The sequence below is a fragment of the Bolinopsis microptera genome, chromosome 5, assembly GCF_026151205.1.
Source record: "Bolinopsis microptera isolate Bmic1 chromosome 5, MBARI_Bmic_1.0, whole genome shotgun sequence".
Classification (NCBI taxonomy): domain Eukaryota; kingdom Metazoa; phylum Ctenophora; class Tentaculata; order Lobata; family Bolinopsidae; genus Bolinopsis; species Bolinopsis microptera.
Genome location: NC_087076.1, coordinates 22,966,984 through 22,979,389, shown reverse-complemented (window position 1 = coordinate 22,979,389; position 12,406 = coordinate 22,966,984). Strand labels below are relative to the sequence as shown.

Genomic DNA, 12,406 nt, shown 5'->3' with positions numbered 1-12,406 from the left:
AAACCGATATATGCTTCATCCCCACACCAATAATAAATTAAAATGTCAATTATAGTTTGTATTGATTAATTGTGATTTAATAGTTATTTTCAGGCACACTATTATCATGGCCTCATTACCTGACGAAAAAGCTGCAAGAACACGTGAACTGTACGATAGAATAAGCCTGGGCATCGTTCGGTCTCTCGAGAAAAGAACGGGTGTAACAGATGTAAAACTACTGGACCGTAAGCCGGCTGATCCAGCCCGAATACAAGAATGGGAACAAGAGCATGTGTGTGCCCTCCCTGAAGACATCAAGAACTTCTACATTACAACAGACGGTCTCCTGCTGTGCTGGAGTGTTAAGTTCAATGGATCTGTCACTCCATTAGGTAGGATGGAAGTGAATCCACTCGCAAACTTGAAGCGTATAACAATCCCTCAGTGCAATAAACACGGTGCAACACAGAGCGTATCAGTGGAGGACACAGGGTCAGATGATGAGGACAGCAAGGCTCGGCCCAGCTTCTCTCAAATAGAAAGAGCTTTTGAAATAGACGCTTGTTGCTCTCATGGGAAGGTTTGTTTGGTTTATGAAGTTGGAGAAGGTTCAGATCCCAAGATTTGGTTTCTCGACAGAGCTGTCCGCTGGCACTTCCTAGCTTCTTCCTTCATGGAATACTTCAGACTTATGGTTATGCATCTCGGACTACCACAGTGGCAGTATGCTTTCACTGACATAGGACTCTCTCCTATGTCGAAGCAGTGGTTTAACTTGTATGCACCTGTCCGTCTTGCTATTGATGATGAGCAACTCAGCAGACATTTGTCGGACACCGATGCTGATATTGTTGTTGCAGACAAGAATTACTCCATTGGCAAGATTGATATTGACAGACTTTTCAAACTTACAAATGATAAAACCAGAGACAAACCAGTCAAGAAGAAGCCCCAACCAGTGCCATCTCCACAGACAAGCAACCAGAAACTTACATCAACAAGGCCCTCACTCGCACATCTTGCCTCAAAACGACATACCAGATGACATTAGGTGATCATATTCTTGTCTCATATTCGAGCCCATCATGGTCAACAAAGCCTTTTTTATGTGTTCTATGTGCATGTTCTTATTACCATTTTATTCACTCAGCTTTATTTGCTCCTTATTTCATTGGGGGCAACTCGTTTTGACGATCATTCATGACCGATTAATAAACTAAATAGATAGTTAGGCAGTACTATTTATATTAATGGACTTTCTGTTTTCGGATATTTTTAAAGAAACATCCGAACATCGATACAAAGTTATTTTTCTGTTAATTGTACTAAAAATTCAAATAAGTATTATTACGTCTATTGAATTATAGTGTAATTGAAATTATTCAAACACATGATGGTCGACTTGTTAAACAGGATTCCGAACATTGCTTGTTATTTTGACCATGGTATTGGTATGTTGGCTGATAAGTAAAATTCAGTTAGTGGAACAGCTTCCTCATGACAGAAGAAGACATTCAGCTTGATGAAGTACAGGACCCTGATCATATTGACTACGACTATGTACCTTACGGACAGATAGAACACGAGACTAGGGATGAAAATAAACCGGAGGTGGATTTCGATGAGCAGGTTTGTGAGCTGACAGTATATATATAATAATTATATAATTAATTAATAATTTAACGAAAGTTTAACGCCACTGATTGATTGGTTCTATAAAGTACCACTGAATATTATTCTTCAGGCTAGACTAACGTCAGTAAAGCACCTGTTTTCCAAGTTAGACCCAGCAGTGGTTAAAGCACAGGGGGATGCAATAGGAGAGATAGGTCTGGCACTCAGATACAGACAGGATAAGGAACTTCTGATGATAAGGGTTGTGTCTGCTCATGGCCTTGCTTCAAGACAAGTTGCCAGGCTATCTGTTGATCCGCAGGTAGCCTAATATTCGTGTTTTTATGCTGTATTACAACTCTTATATTTTAAATTGCTCAATGCAATTTATAATAATATACAGGGTGGGCCAAAAGTCAGTGGGCATACGTTGGCCTTAATAGCTCAGTCACTGAGTGACCAATTGAAATAATTCTTTCTGGTACGACTTACTACCACCACTGGTTCGAGGAATTTGTCAAATCGAAAAATATTAGAGTTCTTTTTTTTAAATGAAGGTTCATTTTTACATTTATTTGATAGTTTGGATTATAAGATTATAGTCAGAACGAGCTAAATTTTATTGAATTGTCAAATTGTGTTTGGCCATTCGAATTACGTTTGTGCTGAACAAATTACAGTTGTAGCTTCTCGTATGGCCGAGATACGAAGCATAACGAGTTAATTCATTACGTGTGATCAGGTGATTGGCTTACCTAATCACGTGATAAGGTCACCCCGTTAACCATTATTAATCAACTATATACAGCAAACACAAGATAATATAAATTAAATCATAAAATCGAGTGGCCGAGTAGTCTCGACTCACCCATAGCTTCTCCATAGACGTCTATCATGAGCTTTGTACACTAAATCGTTGAAATTACTTAAACTAAATCTTTTATTTACAATCACAATAATTTGTTTTGTCATAATGTCTTTTAATAATAAATAAAATAAATTTGAACGAGGTCTGCCCCTACTTCCTTTGTAGTCAAAACATCCTAAACATGCAAATCTGAAAGATAAGAAGGCGGGAGTGTCATCACCGCTTCTGAGAACGTGCCCAAGCATCTTCCATCTTGCTTTCTTGATCCTTTCAGTAAGGGGTCTGACATTACATCTCTTATATAAATTCTCGTTACTGATAACCGTAGGCCAATAGGTGTTGATTATCTGTCTCAGATGCTTCCTTTGAAGAACGTCGACAGATGCCATTACGGTTTCAGGAGCAGCCCAGCTGCTACAGTTATACAACAACACTGAAGTCACAAGAGCTTCGTACAACTTCAGCTTTCTACTCTCACTGATCTGAACAGAACTATTCAACCAGACTTTCTTGTAGGTGTAGAAGGCAACATTGGCTTTGTTGCGTCTGTTGACAATATCTCTTTCTGAACAGAGCTTTGATCCTAATAGCACTGACTCTCGCCACTCTTCATCTCCTCTAATTTTATTGCCATGGGCATCTAAAGCATCTGTATCTGCCAAATACACTCTTGTAAACACCGTCTTTGATTCGTTAACAAAGAGACTCCAATCCTTTAGTATATCACTGGCAATCTCTAGTATCTTCACCAGGCTCTGACCATCTTCACTCAGAAGCTCAGCATCATCAGCATAGGCGGACTCTAACGGGAGGCCTCTATCAGAGACTGGGGGGTTCGGTCTAGGAATCGTGACACTGATCACGGCTCTGATGTGATTCAGGGCACCGGCAAGGGTCAATGTAAACACTTTACCTGCCAGACTGTCTCCCTGGTAAGCGCCAATATTAATCACAAATTCACCAGACTCAGATCTGTTGACCGTCACCTTGAGCTTTGTATTTGAGAGGAGGTACTGAACTAGGCGAATGTCGTCTCTAGAGCATCCTGCATCAATGAGGAGGTTGATGATGGTCTGTCTGCGGATAGTATTAAACGCAGCGGTCATGTCAATGTTGATTTTACTATACTCAAACTCGCGCCTGGTAACCACTGATGTCAACATTCTCTGAGACCATACCAGGTCAGCACAACTGCGACCCTGCTTGTATGCCGCCTGCCAAGGTCCAGTGTACATATCAACGTGGTAATTGATTCTGTTAAAGGCTACGAGGGATAGGACTTTTCTAGTTCCATTTAGCAATGTGAGGGGCCGGATAGACTTTATCGGACCTCGGGGTTTTCCTGGCTTCTGAAGGGGTGTCAGGATACCTTCTCCAATAGCTGGGATGTATGTGTTGGTCTCAAAGGAGAGATTGTAGATCCTAGCCAACTCACAGTGGAGGGGATATCCAGCAGCTTTCATTAGCTCATTAGGTATACCGTCAGGGCCACACGCTCTACCGGATTTCAGCTTCATAACAGCACGGCCAACTTCTTCAGGTGTTATGGGACAGAGGAGGCTTCCAGGAGGGTCTATGAATGCTGGGAGGTGGGGTTCATCTTTGTCATTGAACTCATTATTAAAGTATTCTTTAATAGCTTCTGCTTTTAATGAGTCAGAACCTAAGGTGTTCCCGTCTGCATCGTGGACAGTCACTCCGTCTTTCTTCATCCTACACTGGGCCAAAGTTCTATTCGCTTCAAACATGCTTCTGCAGCTGTCGGTGTTGTTGATGACATCTACTAGGGCGTTAGCTGCGGCCTCATTGATGGATTTCAACCTCTTTTTGATGGTACGTTTGAGATGGTTGATTCTTTTTCTGAGGTCACTCCTGTCGCTTATCCCTGTGAGACTACATTCTTGCTGAAGGGACTTTCTCTCTGCTGAAAGTTTAACGACAGTTGGATCGTCGCTGTACTGATGAGGCTTCCCCGGGGGCACTTTACCAACCACCTGGACGGCACATTTACTCAATATACCAAATATATCAGAATTTTCAGAAATAGCATTATTAGTTAAAACTCTACAATCAATATTACTTTTAAAGGAATCAAAAAATTTAGACTTAATATCAGAATCATTAAGGCGATTGACATCAAACCTTATTTTGTCAGACCTGGGCCGCTTATGTACAATGTATTCACAACCAAGTTTAAAACGTGCGACCACAGGTTTATGGTCAGATTTCACAAAATCACCGCAAAAAGAGCGGGAGTCTGTTAAACAGACTTTAACGTTAGTACGACATAAAATATAATCAATTTGTTTAAAATAGTTCACAGTGTCTTTTGAACCCTTGGGTCTACCCTTGGGAACACATCTAGCCTTCCAGGTGGTAATATGCTTCGCTCTGTGTTGAAACGCAGTATTGCACGCAAACAGACCATTATCAACAATAAAGTCCAGTAGGAACTCACCGTTCCTGTTCCTCAGACCATTACCGAACTGACCAATATGATTATTAAGGCCAGCATCATACTCTTTCCTGCTGCATCTCCCAAGGCGGGCGTTAAAATCACCAGCAACAAACAAATCGAATCGAGCTGGGATATTGATAGCAGTTTTCAGATCATTGAAATATGATTGTAACAATGGGGAGTTACCTGTGACCCTACTGATGTCATCATCGACAATCTTCTTGGTTGGTCCGTACACGTTAACGATCCTGATCATACGATGAGATCCGTTGTGTTCTGTGAGTCTTATATCAATGAAAGCCACTCTGTTACTAAGTGATCTCCATGCAACAATAGAAGGTACAAGGGCTGGGCAGATTAGAAAACCGAGACCATAATGATACCAATTGTCTGATTGGGCTAGTGTTACAAGTTTGTGACCGTCAATAATTGTTTCCTCGAAGTCTCGGCATTTTGTCTCTTGGAGACACACTACATCAAAATGATAACGTTCAGCGTCACTTACTAAATGTTCTCTCCTAAGAATGTTACCTTTAATACCATTGAGGTTCCAACTTGAAATGTTCAGAGTCGAAGACATCGGCATAAGGAGAAGTAAGGTGAGCAAAGGTAGACTTCTAGCGAGCACGTCTGTTACAACTGCCATTCTGCTAGCGGGGGGCGACACTCCATTCCATCCTGACATTAACCATGAACCCATTAAACATTATGGGAATCGTTAAGGCTGCCCAATTAAGGTGTCGTGTCACGGTGTCACATAATCACCCAGTCAATTTTGTTAACGAGATACACAAAATTCTTGATAACTTCGTCATTTATAATCTGTTTCACGTCATTTTTTCAGATCAGATGCAACATGTAATAATCTACCGTATCTGAAAAAATTAGGCGTCCAGTATGTTCAGAGAGAACAATATAGGTGTTTTAATTTTGAATGGGCGTGGTCTAAAATATTCGAATTTTCAAATTTTGACGACGGAATCCTTGAACCAGAAGGTACAGTATGTCATCTGAAAAGCAACAGCTCTTAAATATAAAGCACGGCGGAGCTATTAAGGCCAACACATGCCCACTGACTTTTGGCCCACCCTATATTAATTTATTAATGCAAACTCAAATTTTATGACACCCTGCTGTACCGATATAATAATTTATCCTCTATTTTAAATCTGAGACTAAGATTATTGGTATCAATAACCGTGAACCAAATTGGTGATTGACTATTACACATTGGTCGAAATATTTGTCTAACGAGCTAATAGAAATGTAAAGGTAGAAGTGAAACTACTAGACTCAGTTGACGAGGACATGATCCGAACCACTATAAAGAAGGACTCAAATAATCCAGTCTGGAATGAGATCCTCACCTTCAAAGTAGACGAGTATTCTTTAGAGGGAACTCGTGTCTTGTTCAGGTAGCTATTTTTATATTATTATCTTTCTATATTATACATAGTGATGATGTAGGCGATTTTCGATTGCAACTGTTAATTAATTAAGTTTCGTTATTTTTTTATAAATTAAAGGTTTTAAAACATCTGATCCAGGGTGGTGGATGGAAGTGATGTTATTGGAGAACTCATGGTGCCTCTAGATTGGGATGTTCTTGATGGAGAAACAGAGTGGTTCGACCTTCAAGACCAGGTTGGTGACCTTCTGTAAACTTAAATTAGCTGTATAATGTACAATGTACAATACACAATGTATATAACACAATGTATAACATTGTAGAGCTGCATTTCGAAAGTTAGTGAGTGAGATAGGTTTTAAGTACAAGTTAAAGTCATTCTTGGAATTTATGATTAAAAAGCACTGATTTTTAATTTCAATTTGACATAATATCATAAAGATAAATAAGTAATGAACTCTCATCGCAATATCTATCTTAGTCTGATTTATTGTGAATTAGAAACGTTGCGGCAGTTGGAAATCTTGTCACGAGAGATATTACATTTTGAAAGTGAAAAATAAACCTTAATCAACCTTAAATGTTAATGCGTCAACAACGATGTATTTCAAATTGCAACTGTGTAGTGTGTGTACGATTAACATTTTTGAAACAATATTATATATAATATACTAGTTCACGTAAGAAAATCACACATTCAAATCTTTACGAGAGATAAATTTTGCTCAGAAATCCCACAAAATCATAACTGTAAAACACGTGATTAGGTTAAATATTAATTGTTTTTATTTATTGGGTTTATTAGAATAAACTCAAAACTGCAAAATTTAGTCCACTGATCTAAACAAGGCAATATGAACGAGTGGGCGAAACAATAATCATCTTTCAATTACCAATTATCATCTTTCAATTACCAATAATCATCTTTCAATTACCAATAATCATCTCTCAATTACCAATAATTATCTTTCAATTACCAATAATTATCTTTCAATTACCAATAATTATCTTTCAATTACCAATAATTATCTTTCAATTACCAATAATCATCTTTCAATTACCAATAATCATCTTTCAATTACCCTCCTCCAAGAGAGTTGTACCTGATATCAACGTGGTATTTGTTGTAGAGTGAACACCTTTGTTTATACCTAATAATAATAATACATTGTTTATACCTAATGAAATGAAATGAAATAATGTGCTTGTATACCGCTCATATGGTTAGCAACTGACACAAATGTCAGGTACTAACCATGTCAGAGCGGTTTTAAAGTTCTAGTAATAATAATAAATTGAAATTTAATAACACCGCTTTTAAGATAAAACTTATACTCAGCAGTGTTTAAACTAGTCATCCCAGAAAATAACAGGAATACTAAGTTAAGAAAAGCTTATTATGCTTGAAAATATATCGTCAATACTAAAGCCAGAAAAAGGTTAAGAAAAGTAATACCTTTGTGTTCAATAACTTTTTTCTCTTTGTTTATCCGACCCAAGGAAATGTGATACTGGGTTTTGCGCCAAACTCCTGTGTTATTATACATGTTATAATCGCTTTATAATTGCTTTATAATTGCTTTATAATTGCTTTATAATTGCTTTATAATTGCTTTATAATCGCTTTATAATTGCTTTATAATTGCTTTATTGAAAGTAATGCTATTTTAATTTATAAGCGATTCGCTCAACAAGATTTCGGTTGACATTTTTTCTTTGTCGTTTTAAGTAGAAAGAGTTACCTGAATTGAGTAATCGTTGCCTTTTGGAAGCTAGGAAGGTCCTTACGTTGCCCATTCTAAACGAATATAGCCAGGAATTGAACATCGGACCAAGGAAGACCAACATTCTTGCCGTCATTAGATAATACTGTGGTATTAATTAATGTTTTAAATTATTGATTTCCAAAAATTACTCAAATTCTTTTTGCTTAAGGTGTGCCGTTTATAATTGTAATAGCACTTTTTCTGCCGACAAAATCAAATTGGCAAAGTTAACGTTAGGGCATTGCATGCGATCATATAATAATGCCGTTCAGCTTCAGTTGATACGCCTCCGTTTGAGCACTGGGGTAGCACCCCCCCGCCCCCCTTTCTACTTACATCATCAAAACTCCCACAAGTAGGACACACCCTCATCCTTATCTGATGACAGCGAAGTGGGAGACTAGAGGCTAGGATCAATACTCCTTGCATCATGGAGATAATACATGTTGTTCTAATACCTCTGGCTACTCTGAGGTTGGGAGTCGTTATCAACTGATAATTTTTCAAGATTCCAAAGAGAGTGGATCTCTAGACTTTAGTTTTATAAACTTTGATCACTGCAATCATTTGCTATTCACAATAAATGTACATATGTACACAATGTATACAATGTACAATAAATGTACAAGTTTTGACATAATTAAGGTGCTAGAGAATAATTGTCACGGCCGAAAATGATAATCTTCCAATTTCAACATGATAAAAAATACGGCACTTAAAACAAACTCACTCCTTTTGCCTGTCGGAATTGTTCTTCTGAAAGCTAGCACTCCTGATGAGCATATTAACAATAACCGCACAAGTTCCCACCATCGCAGCTACCGCTAGCAGTAAAATAAGAGGGTTTGAAATGTTCTCCCAGGTCTTGTAGAATTCTGAGTGTTTCCAGTTGGGCCCCAATTGTAGAGTACAGCCTGATAAGTAAGAAGTGAGGTGTTAAGAGTTAATTAGTTAATTACTTTAATTAGTTTATTAGTTTATTAAGAGGTGTTTAAGGGGACATATACGAAAACCTTTTATGTCGGGACCCGAGATTTGACTTCATATTATTAAAGTATACATAAAAACAATAAGATTTGATACATTTAAAGGTACTTAAATAATTGTAATTTACCTAAAGGCTAAAGATAAGGGATTAAAGGCGTGACATACCATAAAAATGATTTAGTAAATAACACAATTGATCACCTGATCAGTAACTACACGAGTTTTATTCCATTAAGGATACATCTTGCCACTACAAAATAACACTCCAGATTTCGAAATTCGGTGAATTTCTTGTTAGAATTAATCTTTCTATTGTTGTTCCCAACAATAAACAATTTGTACGTCTTCAATGAGGCCATCATGTCATGAGACCCATGATATAGAGTATTATAGACTAGGGAGGTGTTCTAGAAATCCTTGATAAAGTAAAAAGGCGTAATTATAAATTAAAACCATTCTTACTCATGAAGATTTTGATGTTAGCAACGTGTGCTCCGTTATCATCATACATGCCGGCGTGTGAGCAAAGAAACACAGATTTTCCAGTAATACCTCTACTTTCACTATCCTGCATGGTGACTCGGGCAGCAATGATATACGGTAACGTCAGTGTGAGAAAGGGAACTGCAAAACAGATGAGGAGGCTTAGGAACATGATGGACGGTTTGAAGAAGTAGGTGATGGGTCGGCAGATGTGTCCTGCTCTGTCCAGACATATAGATACAACTAGGAGGAGCTGAGCCCAGACTATCAGATCGAGTAGGGGGTCTACTGCTACGCTGCAAGTTAGATTATTAGACTGTAAGTTAGATTATTAGACTGCAAGTTAGATTATTAGACTGCAAGTTAGATTATTAGACTGTAAGTTAGATTATTAGACTGTAAGTTAGATTATTAGACTGTAAGTTAGATTATTAGACTGTAAGTTAGATTATTAGACTGCAAGTTAGATTATTAGACTGCAAGTTAGATTATTAGACTGTAAGTTAGATTATTAGACTGCAAGTTAGATTATTAGACTGCAAGTTAGATTATTAGACTCTAAGTTAGATTATTAGACTACAAGTTAGATTATTAGACTGCTTTGAAGGCCATTTTGGGGACACCTACCTGGGCCGAAAGTCCTTACAAGAATACAAAATCTTAGGTCTTGGGGCTGGCGTTTGTGATACGAACGAATCATAGTGCATACTCTAATCTTGGAGCTTCTGCTTTCTCACGGAAAGGAAGCTGTACTTACAGGTTATACAAACTGGACGCAAGTATGGTGTTGGTAGACGAGAAACAGATCGCTGCAGGGATTCCAACCATCAATATTTGAAGGAAGTCCACGAAGGATAGAGAGAAACAAAGCACATTGGATAACAGGTAGGGGTTTTCGTACGTCATTATTTTCTGAAACAAAGCAGAAATTGCTCATCAACCATGGAGATAAATAAATAAATAATAAAAGATCTAGATGAAGATTAGTCATGATTATTAAAGAAAATTGGATTGATAATGATATGCTCTTCTATCCTGAAACTAAGACCTTAGTTGATAAACGAAGTTTTTTGTTGTTACCTTGAAGTTCCGGCGGTCGAAGACAGCGTAGAAAGAACAGACGTTCCCAAGTAGAGTGATAACGATCACCGCCCACAGAACCCATCCGATTACTTGGAGATCGCTTGAAGTTAAAGTTTTTAGTGACTCAACTTGTTCGACGTATCCAGTAGCTATATATATAGTAGTAGATACGAAGGAAGAGGATGTTGAAGCAGCATCAGAGATACCAGCATTAGTGGTGGCAGCATTATTGGTGGCAGCATCAGAGGTGGGATCAACGGCAATGTAGCTCTTCATGTCCGCAGTGTCGGAGACAATGCCTGCCATAGTCTGGAGGTTCTAGAAAACACGGAACGTAAAATTTATGAACAAAACTATATATCACAGTTAAAGTGAATTCACAAACTAAGGGGAAAAATGACGACAGAAACTACTTAAATGAAGAATTGGTGCCATTCGTGAGCTAAAAAGGTCAAAAAGATCAGAAAGGTGTAAAACAATACTATTCATGACGCAAGGTTTCTATAGTATAATGAAGTAATAGCAATACCAGAATAATTTTTAAATTACTTGGTACACACAAATGTACGCCCTGTTTAATAAAGCACGCTCCCAGGTTCTGACTCTTGGCTTGTTAAAAAGGACCATGCACTTGGAAAGATGCCAGAAAGAAGGACATATTAATATTGCAGTGCGGCGGTTAGATTAGAGCAATTTGTTCGCCCTCCTCAAATCCTCAAAATAAGTCCTATATGAGCACGTGATGGTAGTCATAGTAACACGTGATGCGTTAAAACTGTGGAGGCCCTCCTTAGCATCCAAGCTTTGTTCACAATTCAGAGGTGACAATATGTCGAGTGAAACAAGATGTTAAGCGTAACGAGACACGTTACAATGTCATGCACATGTGGAAAATCCTGCATGGTTTCACATCCAACGACCTCGAAGTACAGTTCACAGTACTAAACCCACGATTGGGTACCCTGGCTAAGGTTCCATCTGTCCGTACAAAAAGCTCAGCGGCTCATCAGACTCTATATGAAACATCATTTAGTGTAATGGGTCCCAGACTCTGGAACTGTATACCTTGGCACATACGTGCAGTCTCCAAGCATGATGGCGTCAAGCATCATATGACAGCATTCATGCTTTCCTTGACTGATAAACCGCCAATCCGGGGCTTCACATCACCGAACTCCAATTCTATACTGGAGTCTGGACTGGCGTAACGATCGAGAGGCATCTGCTCTCTGGGGTTGTCAGCAACTCTGATGGCCTGTCGAGTTTCGACGAAGCAGATCAAAGGTATCAAAGGTAAGGTAAGTACATTGACGTAGATTACATAATTTGAGACAAAGAGATTTGAACCGTATACATCTCAAACTAATGTTTAAACTTCCTTACTTCAGATCTACTGCTATTCTATACAAGGATGATTTACAAATTACAGTGGATCTAGACAATTGTTTGTATTGTATTAAGCTAACCTGCTACATAAAACATCTCTACAAGATTAAGCCTCAAAACCACATGCCGAGTGCCGAGTACCGAGTGCCGAGTGCAGAGTACCGAGTACCGAGTGCAGAGTACCGAGTACCGAGTGCAGAGTACCGAGTGCCGAGTGGTAAATCACTAGCTTTAAACAAAGTGAGGATTTCTACTGTCTACAAATGACTCCTTTTCGCTGAAATGTGAAATTGAACCAAAACGTACAGTCATAAGATCAAGCAGCAACAATCAATTATAATGAGTGCTCCCAAGTATGTACATTTTATACA

General features: G+C 38.4%; 3 protein-coding genes across 3 annotated transcripts in view; 2 read left to right on the top strand and 1 right to left on the bottom strand.

Moving 5' to 3' along the window:
* The first annotated feature begins 80 nt into the window (after window positions 1–80).
* Window positions 81–1,335, top strand: LOC134815252 (tubulin polyglutamylase complex subunit 2-like). The gene has a single exon (XM_063823767.1). It carries the CDS (start codon window positions 107–109, stop codon window positions 1,025–1,027), a length of 921 nt encoding a protein of 306 aa, XP_063679837.1. The 5' UTR covers window positions 81–106; the 3' UTR covers window positions 1,028–1,335.
* Window positions 1,336–1,458: 123 nt separating this feature from the next.
* Window positions 1,459–12,406, top strand: part of LOC134814799 (synaptotagmin-1-like) — a 36,328-nt gene continuing 25,380 nt past the window's right edge. Inside the window, exons 1-4 of the mRNA XM_063823073.1 lie at window positions 1,459–1,611; window positions 1,727–1,918; window positions 6,195–6,337; window positions 6,470–6,566. Coding sequence (XP_063679143.1) covers window positions 1,480–1,611; window positions 1,727–1,918; window positions 6,195–6,337; window positions 6,470–6,566 — 564 coding nt within the window. The 5' untranslated portion in view covers window positions 1,459–1,479. The remainder of the gene's footprint in view (window positions 1,612–1,726; window positions 1,919–6,194; window positions 6,338–6,469; window positions 6,567–12,406) is intronic.
* Window positions 6,709–11,086, bottom strand: LOC134815228 (uncharacterized). Its single transcript, XM_063823743.1, has 8 exons — window positions 10,647–11,086; window positions 10,324–10,478; window positions 9,546–9,862; window positions 8,827–9,010; window positions 8,433–8,565; window positions 8,073–8,199; window positions 7,787–7,861; window positions 6,709–7,481 (listed from the first exon to the last, which is right to left on the bottom strand). The coding sequence occupies exons 1-8, from the start codon at window positions 10,953–10,955 to the stop codon at window positions 7,405–7,407; spliced, it is 1,377 nt and encodes a 458-aa protein (XP_063679813.1). The 5' UTR covers window positions 10,956–11,086; the 3' UTR covers window positions 6,709–7,404.